The sequence below is a fragment of the Staurois parvus genome, unplaced genomic scaffold, assembly GCF_062004578.1.
Source record: "Staurois parvus isolate SC_StPar_1 unplaced genomic scaffold, SC_StPar_1.0 ptg000721l, whole genome shotgun sequence".
Lineage (NCBI taxonomy): Eukaryota > Metazoa > Chordata > Amphibia > Anura > Ranidae > Staurois > Staurois parvus.
Window position 1 is genome coordinate 2,604,404 of NW_028318517.1, and position 24,332 is coordinate 2,628,735.

Here is a 24,332-nt window from a genome sequence, read left to right on the forward strand (position 1 = left end):
CCTATTATTCTGTGACCAATACCATCCAAATCATTCTTACTTTCATTTCCCAAAGTTATCCGTCTACAAGGAGACCTGTATAGATCACATGATGGCACCAATGAGGATGGAGGAGGACCGGAGTCACATGACTGAGAAGATACTAAACCTCACCCTGGAGATCATCTACCTGCTGACCGGAGAGGTGAGGAGGATTCTGGGAGGTCACATGACATCACTCTCATCTCTATTATTAAAACACAGACCTGACCGGAGAGGTGAGGAGGATTCTGGGAGGTCACATGACATCACTCTTATCTCTATTAATAAAACACAGACCTGACCGGAGAGGTGAGGAGGATTCTGGGAGGTCACATGACATCACTCTTATCTCTATTAATAAACACAGACCTGACCGGAGAGGTGAGGAGGATTCTGGGGGGTCACATGACATCACTCTTATCTCTATTAATAAAACACAGACCTGACCGGAGAGGTGAGGAGGATTCTGGGGGGTCACATGACGTCACTCTTATCTCTATTAATAAAACACAGACCTGACTGGAGAGGTGAGGAGGATTCTGGGAGGTCACATGACATCACTCTTATCTCTATTAATAAACACAGACCTGACCGGAGAGGTGAGGAGGATTCTGGGAGGTCACATGACATCACTCGCATCTCTATTAATAAACACAGACCTGACCGGAGAGGTGAGGAGGATTTTGGGAGTCTAACATGATATTCCTATTGGTTCCTCAATGCAGAGATTTCCTCCTCTGAAGTCAGGTGATCATATGACCATCACAGTGCCTCCATGTGACTCCCTAAACCCTGAGAGACACAACATGGAGAAGATTCTAGAAGTCACCAAGAAGATGATGGAGCTGCTGACAGGAGAGGTGAGCGGTGCCGGGAATTCTGGGACATTCTCCAATCACTGATCATTATCGGTATCATTAGGATCTGTACATTATCTGCATTGTTACCATTGATGTCATTTTTATTATATATTCAGAGTGGAAACCTGAGAGATCCTAAAGTTGAGGTTAAAGGAGAGATGAAAGAGGAGGAGGATGAGGATGGGGAGATGGAGGAGTCAGAGCCTCTAAGAGAACACAAAGATCTGTACCAGGACAGCATGGTGGAGTCATCCAGCTACAGGAACCCACCAGAGAGATGTCCCCGTCCTCTGTATTCCCGGGATTCCACACAGGAAGGTCACACCATCCCTCACCATCATCAGGTAGATGATGACAATTATTGGTAGTTGTGATTTATACACAGCATGTTTGTTACAATGAATGTTTTATTATATCTTTCAGAGTGGAATCCTCGGGGATGATAATATTGATGGTAAAGAAGAGTATAAAGAGGAGGATGAGGAGTATGGAGTGATGGAGGAGTTTTCAGAAGGACACAAGGATATGATGGAGCCACCTAATACCAGGAACCCACCAGAGAGATGTCCCCGTCCTCTGTATTCCCGGGATTCCACACAGGAAGGTCACACCATCCCTCACTATTACAAGGTTGGTGGGATGGAGCATCTAGAACATGGACTTGTGGAGATAATATTTTTATTTTTCATGTTAGCTTTATTTATATATTATGTGAAATTTCTAATTTTCTTGGTTTAGGGTGAAGATCTGATAAATATAAAAGTTGAGATAAAAGCAGAAGAAGAAGAGGCGTATGTGAGGGATGATCAGCAGTCTATGGAGGAAGATGGAATAACGGGGACATTTATAGAGGAGGACACTCCTACAGAGATCAGCACAGGTGGGTCATGAACACTAAATACACGATATACTCTATGTTGTACATTACATACTCCTGACCCCTGCACTATATACTCTATGTTGTACATTACATACTCCTGACCCCTGCACTATATACTTTGTTGTACATTACATACTCCTGACCCCTGCACTATATACTCTATGTTGTACATTACATACTCCTGACCCCTGCACTATATACTCTATGTTGTACATTACATACTCCTGACCCCTGCACTATATACTCTATGTTGTACATTACATACTCCTGACCCCTGCACTATATACTCTATGTTGTACATTACATACTCCTGACCCCTGCACTATATACTCTATGTTGTACATTACATACTCCTGACCCCTGCACTATATACTCTATGTTATACATTTCATACTCCAGACTCCTGCTTTCCCCCCTCCCCCCACTGCTATATATACACATAATATGGATTCTCTCATGTTACACCTATTTCCTCCCAGCTGGACATTTTATATCGGATGATGTGATTGGAGCACAGACTTTTACATGGTGATAATAATGTGATAACATCCTCCAACTTTGGACCCTTAAACAGAAAGTGATAATGAGGGAGGAGTCAATACCCCAATGATGGTGGTCTTCAGGATCAGTCCAGTCTTCATCTTGGTTGTTCTCCCCCATCCTCACTCTCTGACCTCTGGTGGGGCTCAGCCCCGCTGTTCTTCATGACTAAATCATGGACTAAATATGGAAGTGCAGTACTTCTTGTGTTGGGAAGATGGCGATGAGTGATAGAGGGGGTGGGGACCCTCGTCCTATAATCCCCTCATCACTGTCCCTCCTATAAAAGACAGTTCTGGTTGTTTCCTCACTCTCTGACTAAGGTCCATGAATAAAGAAATGACCTGGTAGGAGATCAGAGGAGCCATTTCCTAGTTCTCTTGAGGGTGGAATTGTAAGCTCCTCAGAGACTAAGCTGCCTGATGTGGGCGGAGTCCTGGTTTGGGGGAACCAATCAGCTCCTGTCTAGTAATCCTCTTTGTCTTTGTATTTTAGTCCATGGCCGGGAGATGAGGAAAACCTCCGAGGATTGTCTCACTTTGTCTCCAGACTGGAAAGTAGAGGATGAGGACATCACACAGTATAGTCCAGGAGAAAACCCGGCTCCCTCCAATGTCCATCCGGCACCACCCAGTGTAGATGGACCATCGGATTCCTCGTATCCTGAGGAACCTCAGACTGTGCGGGACCGGGCCACCCCTCCAACAGGGAAGAGCTTCTCCTGTACTGAGTGCGGGAAGGGTTTCCATTTTAAATCCCATCTTAATGTGCATAAAATAACTCACACAGGAGAGAAGCCATATTCCTGTCTTGAGTGCGGGAAATGCTTTTCACGAAAGTATGATCTTTACAAACATCAGAGATATCACACGGGGGAGAAGCCATATTCCTGTCCAGAGTGTGGGAAATGTTTTTCACAGAAGTCTCATCTTTCCAGTCATCAGAGATCTCACACGGGGGAAAAGCCGTATTCCTGTCATGAGTGCGGGAAATGTTTTTCACAGAAGTCCAATCTTAACAGACATCAGAGATCTCACATGGAAGAGATCCCTGTTCCTGTCTTGAGTGCGGGAAATGTTTTTCAGTGAAGTCAAATCTTTGCATTCATCAGAGATGTCACACGGGGGAGAAGCCACTTTCCTGTCCTGAGTGAGGGAAATGTTCCTCACTGAAGTCCTGTCTTCCTGTACTTCAGGGGTCCCACACAACCCTGGAGGTGTATTAGTGCCTTGAGTGCGGGAAATGTCTTCTAGATGAATGTTGCTGGACATCCCAGCTCTCATGTGGGGAAGAAGCACACCCTGATATACACCTCAGATATACTCCATGGCTGATCTTCATCATGGAAGAAACAGTTCATAAGGAGATCAAAGGCCCCCAAAGACATGGATGAAGTGTGGGACCGGGTCGGCCATTGATGGCAGGAGAAGAAGTTTTCAATGTATTTTCCATCAATGGAAGACATTCCAGCAGCTCAGATGTGATCCTAATAACATTGGTTCCCCCATTCACACAGGAGGAATGGACATGAACTCTCACTGAGGGAATTGCTATACAAACATTCTATGAATAGACCCCCAAATGTCAGGAGACGTTTCTATAAAGACGGGAAGTATGGAGCAGAGAAATGAATAGACCTCCCAGCAATGTTATTACCAGGCTGCAGCTAGGGGGAGCTCTAATGTCACCCCAGCAGAGGGATCCCATCTAGCCCACATTAACCCTCTCACTGCCAGAGCTGTTTCTGCACAAATGTTAAAATGCTAATTTTGGACCTGAAGATTAGTTTGTTAGTTTGTACACCAATAATAATGACTCCGCCCCCACATTCCAGACAAGGGATCTTCCTGAGCAATCAGATTCCTTCCTTTACTATTTCCTGATTTTTATGCTTCAATCTTATTAAATGTAAAATTATAATAAAACATTTATTGAACAAAAACTATTGTGTGTGTCGGTGCAATGACGGCAAACTTCAATATAGAACATTGCTCCTCGGTGACACCTCACACCCTTCAATAACGGCGCAGAGTGCGGGGGTCAGCAGTATATCATATACAGCCCACCATACAGAGTGCAGAGGGGGGCTGTAGTGTGCCCCCCCTCCTGATCCATACCAGGCCACATGTCCACAACATGGGGGTCACCTTACCAGGGGGGATTAAATCAACCAGAAAATGTCTGTGTTTATATGGCAAGGAGAGTGATGAATGTTCCCAATTTCCATCTGTCAGAGATGCTGCCGATCATTTAGCTACATGTTTGATGGCCATTCCCACCCCAACCTCGGTTTTGTTGGACATTTTCAGAGTAATGACTAATACTGATGTAAGAATGGATGATGGACCATCTATGTCATTGTATGAGGACTGTCAGAACTGTCCAGGTCCATATAAAGGCTGGGAATATATGACTGGTATGAAAACGTTGAATGTTCCCCCAGGAGATGTGTTACAATATGACATGTGATTCTGAAGAGATTCCCCGGTGTTGGGATCTCAGATTTCCATATGGCCCACATCACACAACCCGATCTCCTCAGGACAGGATTTTCTGTACGTCTAATAGAACATGTAGTTCAGTACATAACCCAATGAGCTGTCATCATGTTCTATCACAGCCCAGCCACAGTCACAGGTCACACTACCTTTAGGATGGTTGTTTTCTTGTGGAAATCCCACATATTCATATATTCCAGGAATATTACTGGAGGGCCTTGTACTTGGAGCCGTCTGAGTATGATATTGCCTGAGCATCCTAAAGCTATGGAGAAGGATCTAAGATCAAGAAGGAGGACCGAGATTGTATCAGAAGATTGTATATCAGACATTACACTGCTTTCCAAAGCTGAATACACTAGTTTAGTTGGATCTATTGTAGGAGGACCAGCATTACCATTATATAACACAAGAACATAGTTACATAGTTAGTCTGGCTGAAAAAAGACAAAAGTCCATCCAGTTCAACCATTAACAAAAAAAAGTTATAATCCGACATCCACAGTTGATACAAAGGAAGCTAAAAACCCAGCAAAGCACGATCCAATCTGCTCCTGCAGGGGAAAAAATTCCTCCCTGATCCCCGGAGAGGCAATCGGATATTCCCGGGATCAACGTTCCCTATAAATGTTAGTAGAACTGTTAATCCTTTAGCATGTAGTATGGCAAAAAGTCTGAATCGTACTTCTATGGCTTTGCAGGAACTGTTGCCCGACCTCCAAGGAACCCGTAAAGCTGTTCTTCAGAATCCAGTGACTATAGATTGACACAGTGCACCACCCGCTCCTCCTCAGTACACTCCACTCCATTGGCCTCCATGACTCTGCTCTCTCCTGGTTCTCCTCTTACCTTTCTCAGTGCACTTTCAGTGTCACATACAACTCCTCCTCCTCCGCTCCGCTTCTTCTTTCTGTTGGGGTACCCCAAGGTTCTGTCCTTGGACCCCTCCTTTTCTCTCTCTATACCTCCTCCCTGGGCCAACTGATAACCTCCCATGGCTTCCAATACCACCTCTATGCTGATGACACCCAGATCTATGTCTCCACTCCCCAGCTCACCCCCTCAATCTCCTCACATATCACAAATCTACTGAGCGACATATCAGCATGGATGTCACATCACTACCTTAGACTCAATCTTTCCAAAACCGAGCTGTAATATTACCTCCCTCCAATCCCCAGCTCGCGACTTTACCATCAAGATCAACAACCCAACCATTGGTCCTTCCCCTTATGCCAGGGTGCTAGGTGTAATCCTAGACTATGACCTCTCCTTTGGACCCCACATCCACTCACTGGCTAAATCCTGCCACCTCAACCTCCGGAACATTTCCTGAATCCGCCCCTTCCTGACCAATGACACCACAAAACAACTTATCCACGCCTTGGTTATATCCCACCTCCATTACTGCAACTCCCTCCTCACTGGTCTACTGTTACACAGGCTATCCCCCCTTCAGTCTATTATGAATGCTGCCGCTAGACTCATACACCTTACCAACCGATCAGCTACTGCTGCTAGACTCATACACCTTACCAACCGATCAGCGACTGCCGCTAGACTCATACACCTAACCAACCGATCAGTGACTGCTGCTAGACTCATACACCTTACCAACCGATCAGTGACTGCCGCTAGACTCATATACCTTACCAACCGATCAGCGACTGCTGCTAGACTCATACACCTTACCAACCGATCAGTGACTGCTGCTAGACTCATACACCTTACCAACCGATCAGCGACCACTGCTAGACTCCTACACCTTACCAACCGATCAGAGACTGCTGCTAGACTCATACACCTTACCAACCGATCAGAGACTGCCGCTAGACTCATCCACCTTACCAACCGATCAGTGACTGCTGCTAGACTCATACACCTTACCAACCGATCAGCGACTGCTCCTAGACTCATACACCTTACCAACCGATCAGAGACTGCTGCTAGACTCATACACCTTACCAACCGATCAGTGACTGCTGCTAGACACATACGCCTTACCAACCGATCAGCGACTGCTGCTAGACTCATACACCTTACCAACTGATCAGCGACTGCTGCTAGACTCATACACCTTACCAACCGATCATCGACCACTGCTAGACTCATACACCTTACCAACCGATCAGCGACTGCCGCTAGACTCATACACCTTACCAACCGATCAGAGACTGCTGCTAGACTCATACACCTTACCAACCGATCAGAGACTGCTGCTAGACTCATACACCTTACCAACCGATCAGCGACTGCCGCTAGACTCATACACCTTACCAACCGATCAGAGACTGCTGCTAGACTCATACACCTTACCAACCGATCAGTGACTGCCGCTAGACTCATACACCTTACTAACCGATCAGCGACTGCCGCTAGACTCATACACCTTACCAACCGATCAGTGACTGCTGCCAGACTCACCCACCTTACCAACCGATCAGCGACTGCTGCTAGACTCATACACCTTACTAACCGATCAGTGACTTCTGCTAGATTCATACACCTTACCAACCGATCAGCGACTGCTGCTAGACTCATACACCTTACCAACCGATCAGCGACTGCCGCTAGACTCATACACCTTACCGACCGATCAGCGACTGCTTCTAGACTCATACACCTTACCAACCGATCAGTGACTGCTGCTAGACTCATATACCTTACCAACCGATCAGGGACTGCTGCTAGACTCATACACCTTACCAACCGATCAGTGACTGCCGCTAGACTCATATACCTTACCAACCGATCAGCGACTGCTGCTAGACTCATACACCTTACCAACCGATCAGTGACTGCTGCTAGACTCATACACCTTACCAACCGATCAGCGACCACTGCTAGACTCCTACACCTTACCAACCGATCAGAGACTGCTGCTAGACTCATACACCTTACCAACCGATCAGAGACTGCTGCTAGACTCATACACCTTACCAACCGATCAGTGACTGCTGCTAGACACATACGCCTTACCAACCGATCAGCGACTGCTGCTAGACTCATACACCTTACCAACTGATCAGCGACTGCTGCTAGACTCATACACCTTACCAACCGATCAGCGACTGCCGCTAGACTCATACACCTTACCAACCGATCAGAGACTGCTGCTAGACTCATACACCTTACCAACCGATCAGTGACTGCCGCTAGACTCATACACCTTACTAACCGATCAGCGACTGCCGCTAGACTCATACACCTTACCAACCGATCAGTGACTGCTGCCAGACTCACCCACCTTACCAACCGATCAGCGACTGCTGCTAGACTCATACACCTTACCAACCGATCAGCGACTGCCGCTAGACTCATACACCTTACCGACCGATCAGCGACTGCTTCTAGACTCATACACCTTACCAACCGATCAGTGACTGCTGCTAGACTCATACACCTTACCAACCGATCAGCGACTGCCGCTAGACTCATACATCTTACCAACCGATCAGTGACTTCTGCTAGACTCACACACCTTACCAACCGATCAGCGACTGCCGCTAGACTCATACACCTTACCAACCGATCAGCGACTGCCGCTAGACTCATACACCTTACCAACCGATCAGCGACTGCCGCTAGACTCATACGCCTTACCAACCGATCAGCGACTGCCGCTAGACTCATACACCTTACCAACCGATCAGCGACTGCTCCTAGACTCATACGCCTTACCAACCGATCAGCGACTGCTGCTAGACTCATACACCTTACCAACCGATCAGTGACTGCTGCCAGACTCACCCACCTTACCAACCGATCAGTGACTGCTGCCAGACTCACCCACCTTACCAACCGATCAGCGACTGCTGCCAGACTCACCCACCTTACCAACCGATCAGTGACTTCTGCTAGACTCATACACCTTACCAACCGATCAGGGACTGCCTCTAGACTCATACACCTTACCAACCAATCAGCGACTGCCGCTAGACTCATACACCTTACCAACCAATCAGTGACTGCTGCCCCTCTCTGCCAGTCCCTTCACTGGCCTCTGCTCAGTGTTCTCCATCCCTCTCTGCCAATCCCTTCATTGTCTTCCACTAACCCAGGGGTAGGCAACCTGCGGCACTCCAGCTGTTGAAGGACTACAAGTTCCATCATGCCTCTGCAAGTCATAGCTATAACTGTCAGTTTTGTAATGTTACAATGCCTCATGGGAAATGTAGTTCCACAACAGCTAGAGAGCCGCAGGTTGCCTACCCCTGCACTAACCCAACATATAAAATTCAAATTACTAACCACAGCTTACAAAACCATCCACAACACTGCCCCGGCTACATCACCAACCTCATCCACAGATATCGCTGGCTCCTCTCCTCCCACGATATCTTGCTCTCTAGCTCCCTCATCACCTCCTCCTTCTACACTCACCTCCAGGACTTCTCCAGAGCCTCTCCCATCCTCTGGAACTCCCTACCACAGCATGTCCGGTCAGCCCCTCACCCTCTCTGCCTTTAGGCGATCTTTGAAAACTCACTTCTTCAGGGAAGCCTACCCCACCTCCACCTAAGAATTGTACTTGAATCACCTCCACCAGATCATCCCCCACAGCTATCACCTTTTATATCCCCTCCCCCTTCCTTCAGATTGTAAGCTCCACGAGTCGGGCCCTCCTATTCCTTCTGTACTGAAATGTATTGTAATTTTACCGCCCCCCTTATATTGTACAGCACTGCACAGACTGTTGGTGCCATAAATCCTGTATAATAATAATAACCCCAGCTGGGAGTAAAGGGTGGAAATGGCTGGTGACCCCCAGATTTGGGCAATGATGTCATCACTATAAATGGATAAAACCCGCGCTATGTGTAACAACTCCAAACCTACAAAAACCTTCTAGCGGACTGCTGCTGTAACAAAAGGAAGGATTCCCTGTCATCTAGAAGAGCATTATGTGTCACAGCGCTGTCCTATTGTGTGTGCACAGAAATCATCACAAATACACTACAAATATGTGGAGACATTCAGAGATAAAGAGCTCGGGGCTCCAAATCCTATTCTCTGCACATCCACTGCTTCCACTTTACACCCACTTCATTGGTCTTATGGGGTTTATCAATAAATGAAGGAAACTGAACCGTGTGCAAATCCATCCACAACATAAAGTGCTTTGTGCTCAAGATGCTGCTCCCTGCAGATCCACTGCTTCCACTTTACACCCACTTCATTCATCTCATCAGATTTGCTGCTATAGGAAATCATCTCAAATCCTGTGCAAATCCATGGAGACGGACAATATTGTGTGCTCAGTATAGTGTTCTCTGCAAGTCCACCGCTTCCACTTTGCATCTACTTCAATCCACTTATTTTACTACAAAAATCCACCAATCAGTGAAAAGTTGATAAGGTGTGAAAGTGCTCCGCCCTCCAAACTGTGTTGGCTGTAGTGTAGCCCCGCCTTCTTCCACCTCTTGTACACGGGATGGTGAGGGCGCCCCCTAGTAGTTCTTCCCCCTCACCACACCAATAGGACTCCCAGCTTTTCAGCTCCCAGAGTCACAAACATCCTTCACACTCTCCTCATCTCCGATGGTAAAGGAACCGGATCCTCCTCGCTCACTCCTGCAAGTCTGCTGCGGGTTCTGTCAGTCTCCCTCCTAGACTCCGCCTCCAACCGCCATTCCAGAAGGAGCTCCGCCTCTAAATACACACTCAGGGAGGACAGAAAGGGGAACCCGACATCATGTGACACCTTTTATTACATGGAAATACGAAAATCAACGGGACTAATGCAATCACATTTACTGCAAAATCAGAGGAGCCAAAATCCCTCCCCCGAGCAGTCAGGCTGCAGGAGATCTGCTGAGACATAGAGAGGGAAATGGGAGCTAATAGGCTGCAGGAGATCTGCTGAGACATAGAGAGGGAAATGGCTGCTAATAGGCTGCAGGAGATCTGCTGAGACATAGAGAGGGAAATGGGTGCTAATAGGCTGCGGGAGATCTGCCGAGACATAGAGAGGGAAATGGGTGCTAATAGGATGCGGGAGATCTGCTGAGACATAGAGAGGGAAATGGCTGCTAATAGGCTGCGGGAGATCTGCCGAGAGATAGAGAGGGAAATGGGTGCTAATAGGCTGCGGGAGATCCGCTGAGACATAGAGAGGGAAATGGGTGCTAATAGTCTGCGGGAGATCCGCTGAGACATAGAGAGGGAAATGGGTGCTAATAGGCTGCGGGAGATCCGCTGAGACATAGAGAGGGAAATGGGAGCTAATAGGCTGCAGGAGATCTGCTGAGACATAGAAAGGGAAATGGGTGCTAATAGGCTGCAGGAGATCCGCTGAGACATAGAGAGGGAAATGGGTGCTAATAGGCTTCAGGAGATCCCCTGAGACATAGAGAAGGAAATGGGTGCTAATAGGCTGCAGGAGATCCGCTGAAACATACCGAGGGAAATGGGTGCTAATAGACTGCAGGAGATCTGCTGAAACACAGAAAGGGAAATGGGTGCTAATAGGATGCAGGAGATCTGCTGACACATAGAGAGGGAAATGGGAGCTAATAGGCTGCAGGAGATCTGCTGACACATAGAGAGGGAAATGTGAGCTAATAGGCTGCAGGAGATCCGCTGAGACATAGAGAGGGAAATGGGTGCTAATAGGCTGCGGGAGATCTGCTGAGACATAGAAAGGGAAATGGGAGCTAATAGGCTGCAGGAGATCCGCTGAGACATTGAGAGGGAAATGGGTGCTAATAGGCTGCAGGAGATCCGCTGAGACATAGAAAGGGAAATGGGCGCTAATAGGCTGCAGGAGATCTGCTGAGACAATGAAATGTGTATGAAATGGATGGATGTGCAGACACTCCCAGAAGATGATGTCATTATGAGTGGATTGATATATATTTTGCATTGTCCCCCCAGAAGGATCAGGTTTGGCGGGATCGCTCTCATTAGCTATACATTTGTATTTTGTGTTCTGTGTTTGTAAGACTTTTCTATATGTAATAAGAGATGTTTGTTGAACAGTTGGTTACATAAGAGTTACATTTATTTCTTCTTCCTTTATTCAGTAATGTTTCATCTCCCGTAGTATCCCTGTAAGGTACATATTATACAGGAAGGGGGATTATGGGATGGATCTCGGGGCTGCAGTTCCTCTGAACTCCACAAGGTGGGGATCTCACCTATACTCACACAGGAAGTCTCTATGGAATGCAGACAGGAAGTGATGTCAGGTACAGACAGGAAGTGATGTCAGGCACAGACAGGAAGTGATGTCAGGTACAGACAGGAAGTGATGTCAGGCACAGACAGGAAGTTCCAGATGAGAGGTGAGGCGGGAAGAAGTATAGAGGAGACGTTGGTGGAAGTGGCAGCAGAGGAGGTAATAAGATGTTATTTCCTATTTACAACAAATGTATATAAATCTGAGGCTCTTTTAGGAATGTTGGGGGCTGTAAAAAACTAAAGGCGCTTTATAGCAACTTAAATGTGTAATATGTGTAACATTCGCTGTTTATCTCCTCCTCCCCTCCCCCGCCTGTCTCCAGCACTGCACCCAGGACTAGCAGGGAGGGGAGACTCCTTACAGTGTAATGAGAACCGATTGGCTGCTCCTCAGGAAAGGGGAGTGTCCTGCTTATTTTTCTCCCTTTCACTCCCAGAGCCATTTTGGCATTTTTTGCACATTTAAAAAATCATTTTATCCTGAAGATGACACAAAACCCCCAAAATATCGATTTTCTGAAAGTAGAGACTTTAGAGAATAAAATAGCGGCAGTTCTAATTTTTATGTCACAAAATATCACAAAGATCTAGGAAATTTCAGTAAAAAATTATTATTATTATTACATGGAGTTTATATAGCGCCAAAGGGTTTGCTCAGCGCTGTACAATAGAGGGGGGGGACAATACATGAAACAGTACAGTAACTACAAACAGCACACGAGGGGTAAGAGGGCCCTACTCTTAGGAGCTTACAATCTAGGAGGGAGGGGGTAGTGGTACAGGAGGAAGTGGCTGTGGGGGATGGAGTGATAGGAGGAATGAAGAACGGCTGTTAGGTGAGGGTGGGGTAGGCTTCCCTGAAGAGGTGGGTTTTCAGGGAGCGCCTGAAGGTAAGGAGGGAAGGTGACAGTCTGATGGATTGAGGTAGTGAGTTCCAGAGGATGGGGGAGGACCTGGAAAAGTCCTGCAGTCGTGCATGAGAGGAGGAGACCAGGGAGCAAGATAGAAGGAGGTCCTGTGAAGAGTGAAGGGTACGGGTAGGGTGGTACTTGGGGATCAGGTCGGTGAGGTAGTTAGGGGCAGTGTTATGAATGGCTTTGTAGGTCAGAGTGAGTAGTTTGAATTTGATGCGTTGGGCAATCGGGAGCCAGTGGAGGGAATGACAGAGGGGGGTGGCAGAGGTGGAGCGGTTGGTGAGGTGGATGAGTCTGGCCGCTGAGTTCAGGATGGTCTGAAGTGGGGAGAGCCTGCACTGGGGTAGGCCGGTGAGGAGGGAGTTGCAGTAGTCCAGACGTGAGATAATCAGGGAGTGTACGAGTAGTTTAGTGGTGTCTGGGGTAAGGAAGGTACGTATCTTGGCGATGTTGCGGAGGTGGAGCCTGCATGTGTTTGTGAGTGATTTGACATGAGGTTGGAAGGAAAGGTTAGAGTCCAGAATGACGCCAACGACTTTGGCTTGCGAGGCGGGAATGATAGTGGTGTTGTTGGTGGTGATGGATAGGCTGGGGGGGGGGGGGGGGTGTGGGCAGGGGGAAAGACGAGAAGCTCAGTTTTGGAGAGGTTAAGCTTGAGGAAATGGAGCGACATCCAGTCAGAGATGTCGTTTAGGAGGTGAGTGATGCGGGCGAAGAATGTGGGGGTGAGGAGAGGGGTGGAGAGGTAAATTTGAGTGTCATCAGCGTAGAGGTGGTAGTTGAAGCCGTGGGAGTGTATGAGTTTGCCCAGGGAGGAGGTGTAGATGGAGAATAGAAGGGGTCCAAGGACAGAGTCTTGGGGGACCCCAACAGAGAGGGGTAGGGAGGGGGAGGTGGCACCGTTGTAGGAATTGCTGAAGGAGCATCAGGATAGGTAAGAGGAGAACCAGGAGAGAGCGGTGTCTCTGATGCCAAGGGAGAGTAGTTTATTAAGGAGGAGGGGGTGGTGGACTGTGTCGTAGGCCACAGAGAGGTCCAGGAGAAGGAGGACAGAGTAGTTGGCTTTGGCGGTTAGTAGGTCGTTAGTGATTTTGAGGAGGGCGGTTTCGGTGGAGTGTAGGGGATGGAAGCCAGACTGTAGTGGATCAAGGAGGTTGTTGTCAGTGAGGTGGGTGCTTAAGCGGTCGTAGACTAAGCGCTCAAGGAGCTTGGAAGTGAGTGGCAACAGGGAGATGGGTCTGAGGTTGTTTGGGTCAGTGGGGTCTAGGGAGGGCTTTTTGAGTATGGGGGTGATGTGCGCATGCTTTAGGGGGGAGGGGAATGCGCCAGTAGAGAGGGAGAGATTGAAGATGTGGGTGAGGGAGCGGATGAGGGAAGAGGGGGGTGACTGGAGGAGTTGAGAGGGGATAGGGTCCAGGGGGCAGGTAGTGAGGCGGGCTTCTGAGAAGACCCTGGTGACTTCCTCAGTGGTAGCGGGGCTGAAGGAGTACAGTGCTGGGGGGGTTACAGTAAGCGGGGCCTTGGGTGTGGTGGGGGGCAGTGCGGTTGCGAGGTCAAGGGAGGGGAGAGAAGAGGGGGTGATAGGGGGAGGCTAGGTGGGGAGGTAGATTGCGAGTTGACTATGTCCTTACGGATTGCGTCAATCTTGTGAAAATGAGTGGCAATCTCGTGGGCGGTGAGTGAGGTACTGAGTGGAGGAGGGGGGAGAGAGCAGGGAGTTGAAGGTGGAGAAGAGTCGGTGAGGGCAGGAGGAGAGGGTGTTGATCAGGTTTACGAAGTAGGCTTGCTTGGCGGCGTGGAGGGAGGTGGTTTAAGTGAGGAAGGCAGATTTGTAGAGGGAGAACGCATGAGGGGACCTGGTTTTGCGCCATAGTCTCTCCAGCGCGTGACTGCGACGTTTGAGGTGTTTAGTATGGTCATTCTGCCATGGTTGAAGCAGTCTAGGTTTGATGTTGCGTGTGGTAAGGGGTGCCAGAGAGTCTAGGGTAGCTGACAGAGAGTCGTTGTACATGGTGGTGGCTATGTCAGGACATGACAGTGGAAAGATGCTGTCATGTAGGCGGTCTGCAGCCAAGTGGAGGGGGGCCGGGTTCAGGTTGCGGAGGTTGTGGCTGGTGATGGTTTGGCGCTTTTGGGGGGGAGTTGGGGGAAGGGGAGGCGGAGAACATGAGGAGGTGGTGGTCGGAGAGAGGGAAGGGGGTGTTAGTGAACTGGTTGAGGGTACAGAGGTGGGAGAAGACGAGGTCCAGGGTGTTCCCATCGATGTGGGTGGAGGATTGAGTGTATTGTGTGAGTGCGAAGGAGGATACAGTTAAGTTAATTTCAGGGAACAAAAAAGCAATAAATGACCCATTTATGTGTAAAAATATAAAAGCCGAGGTTGCAGCGAGTAAATAGATATCCAACATGTCAGACCTTAAGTTGTGTGTGCTGAAATGGTGACAACCTTTAGTCCCGGTATTATCTATAGGGGACACATTTATAGCCCCTTCTAGGTCATCAGTATAGAGTACGGAGGAGGTCTGCTCCTAGAATTATCCTCTCATTCTGGTGTGACCGGCGATATGTAACGTGTATCACAATCAATGTTATCACGTGTAGGCGCTCCAGCGTGTGCTCTTACATTTGGGTGCGCATATATGTGGGGGAGGGGGGGTCTTAAAATTTTTCAAGGGGAGGAGTTATGTACTTGGGTGTAACTTTAATTCTTTACAATTAAAAAAAAACATTTTACTTAAGGGGACAAAGTCCTCTATGTGATGACATTTGATGAGAGGTTCTCTTTATTGAGACATCCAAGGTCTAAAAGACCCCCAATGTCACCCCTGTACTCCACTGGATGTAATGCAGAGCACATCACACCGCATTACATTCTTTGCCGTCCTCGATGGTCAGGAAATCTGTCATAACGTCACTTCTGGGTCAGTACAAGAAGGGAGTGAACATCTCCTCCGTCCCCTCTACCCTCCGGGACCCACTGAACCGGGTCCACAAATGGGCAAGCAGAGCCAGGGAAGCATAGTAGGTACAGGAGAGGTTCACACACACGGGGTGGCAGAGGCTGGCACCTGAAAGGAGAGCCCTGTGGCTTGCCCTCAGCAGGGACAAAGATTAAAAACAATACTTGCCCGGTGGGGCTACAATACCTCTGGTGGGGCTCAGCCCCGCTGTTCTTCATGACTAAATCATGGAGTAAATAAGGAAGTGCAGTACTTCTTGAGTTGGTTAGATGACAATGAGTGATAGAGGGGGTGGGGACCCTCGTCCTATAATCCCCTCATCACTGTCCCTCCTATAAAAGACAGTTCTGGTTGTTTCCTCACTCTCTGACCTCTGGTGGGGCTCAGCCCCGCTGTTCTTCATGATTAAATCATGAAGTAAATAAGGAACTGCAGTACTTGTGTTGAGAAGATGGCAATGAGTAATAGAGGGGGTGGGGACCCTCGTCCTATAATCCCCTCTTCACTGTCCCTCCTATAAAAGACAGTTCTGGTTGTTTCTTCACTCTCTGACCTCTGGTGGGGCTCAGCCCCGCTGTTCTTCATGACTAAATCATGGAGTAAATAAGGAAGTGCAGTACTTCTTATGTTGGGCAGATGGCAATGAGTGATAGAGGGGGTGGCAGCTCCCTCAGGCCTCTGCAAAGCCTTCTCCGTCCTCCGGCACAGTGAGTACCTGTTCTCCTATTCCCCACTCTGACAGCCATGCAGAGGTTCCTGAACCCCCAGAACCATCGCTGAAAGAGACATTAACAGCAGTCCACACTCATGGCACATCGCTCACACAGCTTACTGTGGAATATAAACGCATAAAAGAGGACATTTTATTTATCCGCCATGATATGCACAAGATGAGAGAGAGGGCGACCACCATTGAAGGCAGGGTGAGCACATTGGAGGATGAACTCCCTCCATTGTAACAAGATGTACATTCTAACACCATGAAAACATCTGAGCACCTGGCCAGATCAGAGGACATGGAGAATCACCTACGTAGGAGCAACCTTCGCCTGGTAGGCTTGCCTGAGAAAGCTGAGGGAAAGAATCCTGTGGGATTTATTGAGACTTGGTTACTGAATACATTCGGCAATGATGACCTAACACCTTTTTTCTCAGTGGAAAGAGCCTATCGGGTCCCACCCCATCCTCCTCCAACGGGGGCCCCTGACAGACCTTGTCTACTGAAACTTTTACATTACAAGGATAGAGATGTCATCCTCCATCTTGCTAGACAACCACCTGCCATGGAAATACAAGGTGCAAAAATATCTATATTTCCAGATTTCTCAGCTGAATTCCAGCGTAAGTGAGCCAGATCTACTGATGTTAAATGCCGCCTACGTGTGATCCAAGTGTCTTACTCCATGATTTATCCTGAGAAGCTACGAGTCATAACAGATGGCTCCGTACAATTCTATGACTCCCCTGCAGCAGCAGCTACCTGGCTGGATAGGAATGAAAGGCGCTTATGTCCAGCTCCAGTATGACTTATCCATTGCCCGGCGTTCCCAACTCAAATTTCTCCTTGTCTCTCCCTTAGTATGAAAGCGGAGTTCAGGGATGAGTAGATTGCCTGTTTTGCTTTAGTAACAGATGACTCTCATGGCTACACCCTTTGGAATGTCACATATAGTCCCTTTGCTTTCCCCTTCTGTTACCCTGCGGGGCGTTTTTGAGTTGACTCAGGTTTGCCCATGTTTTGGCCTAAGCTGGTATTTTTTCTATTTTTTTCACTTGCTATGCTGTCTCTGGACCGGAAAACATCCTACACCAATTATCGCCTACTGGAGTGTGAGAGGAGATCTATCGTCTCTGGGTGTTCCCTATAATTGTATATATCGTGCTGACGATATCCCACCAAACACTTCCTTGGGACACGGAACACTACCCCGGAGGAATCACACTCCTAGTCTTCATAACCTCCTTCATAACTATGAGTAATCAAAAGGATATTGTCCTTTCTTGGAATGTCCATGGCCTGCATGACCCAAAGAAGAGAACGTCTGTCTCCACATTCCTCAGCCATCAAAACCCTTCCATTGTATGCCTTCAGGAGACTCACATGACTTTGGATACTCTTCACCTTTTGAAACGCTCTGAGTTCCCCCTTCAGTTCCATGCTGCACACTCTCAGTACTCTAGGGGCATGAGTATAATGGTTGTCGGAGTACCTTTCATGGTTCTCATCCAAAATAGATCCGTTGGGTCGTTATATATTTCTGTTATACAGTTGGGACTCTCATTTATGTGTTCTTGCAAATATGTATGTACCTCCACCATTTCATATGGAGATGGTGAGATGTCTGTTTCAATTTATAGCCACCCATCCACAAACACCATTATTGGTAATGGGGGACATTAACACAGTTTTGGATACTTCCTTAGATCTCTTAAAAAATTATCCCCACTTGGCCCTAGACAAATCACTCCTTTGGAACGCCATATGAAGGAAAAAGGACTCCGGGACTTATGGCAATCCCTCCACCCACTAGATGCTCAATTTTCATGTCACTCAAGCTCCCACTCCTCTCTATCCCGTATAGATTTGGCATTGGGTTCCAATCTGATTCTACCATATACACCTCAGGTGACCTCTTTAGCCAGGAGCCTATCTGATCATTCCCCAATGCATGTATCCTTGTCCCTGAAAAGGTCCTCTACATTTACATTGTGGAAGCTCAATCCATTCTGGATAACTCTCTTCACTGACTTAATGCATAAACAATTACAGGGCTTTCTACTTGGATACAGACATTCAACATCTCCTATGATTGTTTGGGATGCTTTGAAAGCATATATTAGAGGCACGTGTATCAAAGACATTTCCAGAATGAAGACCAACTCCAGACAATGGGAGGTTGAGGCCGGCCAATCTGTAACTAAGGCAGAACAAGCCTATCTTAGCAATACCAACCCTGATACAGAGAGGTGGTACTTGCGGCACAACAGTTTCTGCGCACTGTCCAACTTCAGCATGCTGAAAACAAACATTTTTTCTTCTCAAACCTTGAGGAGACGGAAAAGACGGGTCATATTCTCACAATCATTGCAAAAGCTCAGTGACCATCTTCTCATATCTCTTCTTTAAAACTGTCCTCGACTCAATTGGTCACAGATACCCCCTCCATCTTACAAGGCTTTAGATCTTTTCATGAAACGCTCTACTCTCCCAAAGTGTCTTCTGATGACTAGCATGCGGGAGTTTTTAACACTTCCTCAACTTACTATTCATCAAAGGCAAAAGCTTAATACACCTCTCACTCCTGAAGACTTGCAGATGGCTGGAGCTTCATACCCCAATTCCAAGGCTCCCGGCGGAGATGGGCTGCCCATGGAAATTTACAAATCTTTTGGGGGAATACTTCTACCTGAACTACTTAAAATACTCCAGGTGGCATTGGAACAGAACTCCCTCCCCATGTATGAGGCAATAATAGTCGTACTTGAAGGCGGGGAGGGACCCAACCTTAGCAGAATCCTACCGGCCCATATCGCTATTGACCTCAGACCTCATAATTATTACTGAAGTACTGGTGACCAGACTGACTAGGGTTATCTCTACACTTATTCACCCGGATCAGTCGGGTTTCATTCAGATCTACAGCAATCAATAGTCATAGGCTTTATCTTAACCTTCAAATCCCTTCTGATAATATGGGTGATGGCGATTTTGTCTCCCGATGCTCCTAAGGTGTTTGGCTGTGTAGAATGGAGATACCTTTGGCAAGTCCTTGTGAAATGTAACCCTGGGGGACACTTTCATTTTGTGGATTGAATTATTCTATTGTGCCCATTCGGGTTAACAATGCCCTGTCGGCCCGCATTCGGGTTAACAATGCCCTGTCCATCTCATTCACACTAGGCAGAGGGACACGGCAGGGCTGTCCTCTCTCCCCGCTGTTATTCGCTATAGTGATAGAACCTCTGGTGGCTGCCATTGGAGAGGATCCGGGTTTATGGTTTTTGTAGAGGAGAGCAGATGGAGAAAGTAGCGTTCTATGGTGATGACACCCTTCTGTTTTTGGGTGATACATTTGCGTGTCATTGACACACCTAATGACATTAATCAGTGAATTTGGCTCCTTCTCCGGCTTCTCAATAAATTGGGATAAGTCCACCCTTCTCCCACTGGACACCCTTACACATCCCATACCACCTGAAGCTGTGCAGATTGAAATAGTGGCCTCCTTTATATATCTGGGTATTATCATTCACCCCACTCTATCGAAATATACAGATCTAAACTGACTTCCTCTCATTAAAACATTTCAACAGAAAACAACTAGCTGGACTAAACTCCCTCGATCCGTGGTAGGGAGGTGTAACTTCATCAGAATGATCTGGGCCCCTCAATGACTTTATATTCTGCACAACATCCCTGTTTGGATTCCTATACGGATCTTTAGAAGATTTGATATGGTGTTTGGCTCCTTAATCTGGTGGATGCCACGCCTCGGATTGAACTAGAAACTCTACAGGAGGCTAAATATATGGGAGGCCCTGAGGTTCCCAATCCTTCTCTTTATTATATTGTGGCCCAGTTACAACACTTTCCAGCCTGGCGGGACAATCCACACCCAGACCCGGTCAGTTCACTTCTTCTAGGGATTGTGTCCACAGATCATTTAGTGGAATGCCTGGAAGCAGGTGAGTTCAAAGCCCTAGCACAGTTCCCCACTCTAGCACTGATTGACAGAATTTGCAGCAAGGCCAAATATTATTTCCAATCTCAAGGTTCCAATCTCACACGTATCCTTAATAACCAGAACTACCCAGAGCTTCTTAACCATTTCCATACCGGGCACTTTTACCCCCTTCCTGCCCAGGTCAATTTTCAGGTTTCAGCGCTCTCACACTTTGAATGACAATTGCGCGGTCATACAACATTGTACCCAAACTAAAATATTATCATTTTCTTCACATAACTAGAGCTTTCTTTTGGTGGTATTTAATCACCGCTGGGGTTTTTAATTTTTGCTAAATTAACAAAAAAAGACTGAAAATTTTGAAAAAAAAACATGTTTTTTTGTTTATGTTATAAAAGTTTGCAAATAAATAATTGTTCTTCATAAATTTAGGCCGCGATGTATTCTGCTACATGTCTTTGGTGAAAATAACCCAAATTAGTATTTATGATTTATTCTGTAGGGAAGTTATAGAGTTCACAAACTATGGGAGATATCTGAAAATTGATCAATCCTGAAGTACTGACAGCCAATCTATTTTCTTGAGGTCCAAGAATATCAGAACAGTACAGATATCCCCCAAATGTCAGGACGGTACAGGTATCCCCCAAATGTCAGAACGGTACAGATATCCCCCAAATGTCAGGACGGTACAGATATCCCCCAAATGTCAGGACGGTACAGATATCCCCCAAATGTCAGGACGGTACAGATATCCCCCAAATGTCAGGACGGTACAGATATCCCCCAAATGTCAGGAGAGTACAGATATCCCCCAAATGTCAGGAGAGTACAGATATCCCCCAAATGTCAGGACGGGACAGATATCCCCCAAATGTCAGGAGAGTACAGATATCCCCCAAATGTCAGGAGAGTACAGATATCCCCCAAATGTCAGGACGGTACAGATATCCCCCAAATGTCAGGACGGTACAGATATCCCCCAAATGTCAGGACGGTACAGATATCCCCCAAATGTCAGGACGGTACAGATATCCCCCAAATGTCAGGACGGTACAGATATCCCCCAAATGTCAGGACGGTACAGATATCCCCCAAATGTCAGGACGGTACAGGTATCCCCCAAATGTCAGAACGGTACAGATATCCCCCAAATGTCAGGACGGTACAGATATCCCCCAAATGTCAGGACGGTACAGATATCCCCCAAATGTCAGGACGGTACAGATATCCCCCAAATGTCAGGACGGTACAGATATCCCCCAAATGTCAGGACGGTACAGATATCCCCCAAATGTCAGGAGAGTACAGATATCCCCCAAATGTCAGGACGGGACAGATATCCCCCAAATGTCAGGACGGGACAGATATCCCCCAAATGTCAGGAGAGTACAGATATCCCCCAAATGTCAGGAGAGTACAGATATCCCCCAAATGTCAGGACGGTACAGATATCCCCCAAATGTCAGGACGGTACAGATATCCCCCAAATGTCAGGACGGTACAGATATCCCCCAAATGTCAGGACGGTACAGATATCCCCCAAATGTCAGGACGGTACAGATATCCCCCAAATGTCAGGACGGTACAGATATCCCCCAAATGTCAGGACGGTACAGATATCCCCCAAATGTCAGGACGGTACAGATATCCCCCAAATGTCAGAACGGTACAGATATCCCCCAAATGTCAGAACGGTACAGATATCCCCCCAAATGTCAGAACGGTACAGATATCCCCCCAAATATCAGGACGGTACAGATATCCCCCAAATGTCAGGACAGTACAGATATCCCCAAATGACCCCTTTTTGCAGAGTAGACAACATATTTCATAAGAGGCATGACGAGTTTTTTGAAGTTGTATTTTTTTGTCAGAATTTTTCAGAAAATGAAAAAATTAAAAAAAATTATTTTCACTATTTATTTTTACATCCTGTCACCAGTGCAGTACAGCGTCATCATATAACTGGTATGGTGGTGATCAGGGAACTGACTGGTGACAGTATGAAAAAAAAAATATATATATATTTTTTTATTAGTTTTAATTTTTTATTACATTTTTTTCCTTTTTTAATATTTTTTTTTTCTTATTTCACTATGTCCAAAGTAGTATAATGTTAGCATAGTAACATTGTACTACTTTGGGGAAGTGATCAGTATTTTGTTTTTTGGTATTTTTTTTTTTTTTACACAATTTGCTTATAGCAAATAATTACTTTGCTATAAGCCAGCATTTACCTGAATGACATCGATTCATTCAGGGTTTTTTTTTTGTGCTTAGCTGTGATTTGGCCACAGCTAATCACATGACATGTGCATGTGATCGCTCTGACCATTCACAGCTAGACACACTAGTATACAATGGATGGCACGAATGAAGCCATCCATTGTATATAACTGTCATGTGAAGTGCTGTGATTGGTCACAGCAGGTCACATGGTACCAGCAACTGGGGCTGGTACACAGATCTGTCATCGGCCATGTTCGAGGTACACGGCCGGTGACAGATAGCTCCGCTGTGCGCTCTGCAAGTGCAAAAACTGTGCATGTGTGGGAGGACGCCATATGGCTTCCACCTGGAAATCTACAGCCTTTTCCTGGCCACCAAACAGCTATTGGCCGGATGGCTATTGGTTAAAAATGGCATGGGGGTCCCCCCAAAATCCATACCAGACCCTTATCTGAGTATGCAGCCCGGCAGGTCAGGAAAGGGGTGGTGAGCGTCCCCCTTCCTGAACCATACCAGGATACATGCCCTCAGCATGGAGGGGTGCCTTGGGCCAGGAGCCCCCCAAAGCACCTTGTCCACATATTGATGGGGACAAGGGCCTCTTTCCGACATCCGTAGCCTGTGGTTGTGGGGGTCTGTAGCCTGGGGGGCTTATTGGAATCTGGAAGCCCCCTTTAACAAGGGGGCCCCAAGATCCCGGCCCCCTCCTATGTGAATGAGTAGGCAGTATATGGTACCGCTACCCATTCACAAAAAAAAGTGTAGTGTAAAAAGTGATAGGAGTCAGTCTTTGACAAGTCCTTTATTAAAAAAAACATTTTAAAAAATGTCCCCCAAAGTAGCTCCAACGTCAATCACGATCCTGACACCATCGCTACCCAAAAAAGGGGAAAAAAGCTCTGCTTGTGATGCTGGCTCCCGGCTGTCTGACAGCTGGGGCCGTGAAAACAGTTTTTATATACCCCGCCCCCTTGTGACATCACCACGCACTGTGATTGGTCAAAGTATTACACCTGACTTGTGGTTAGGTGCATTGCTTTGTCCAATCACAATGCATTGTCAGGGCGCAGTGCATTGTGGGGCATGGTGAGCAAACACCCCACTGAATGACCGTACTATTTGTGTTTGCTGAACACACGAACGGCCCATGTTCAAATCAAACTTAGGTTCAACTCGACCATGAAGCCCATCCCTACAAACAAACAATCATCAAACCACAAGAACAGCCAACAATCTCCGGATTCTTATTGTTATTAATAGACTCCAATGGGAAATATCTAAACACCAAACGGCTCTTCCCAGGAACAAGAGACAACAAAATTCAAGTCCAACAACTGAACAAGCGATAGGAGTCATCAATGATCCGTATTTCACCGACCCCAAACATATCATCATACACACCGACCCAAACATATCATCATACACACCGACCCAAACATATCATCATACACACCGACCCAAACATATCATCATACACACCGACCCAAACATATCATCATACACACCGACCCAAACATATCATCATACACACCGACCCAAACGTATCATCATACACACCGA

At 47.0% G+C, this 24,332-nt stretch overlaps 1 protein-coding gene across 1 annotated transcript in view; it reads left to right on the top strand.

The window, feature by feature from the left end:
• Nucleotides 1-2,782: 2,782 nt before the first annotated feature.
• LOC149445432 (uncharacterized) overlaps nucleotides 2,783-24,332 on the top strand; it is a 30,641-nt gene continuing 9,091 nt past the window's right edge. Inside the window, exon 1 of the mRNA XM_089653864.1 lies at nucleotides 2,783-3,324. Within this exon, the coding sequence (XP_089509990.1) occupies nucleotides 2,811-3,324 (514 nt within the window). The 5' untranslated portion in view covers nucleotides 2,783-2,810. The remainder of the gene's footprint in view (nucleotides 3,325-24,332) is intronic.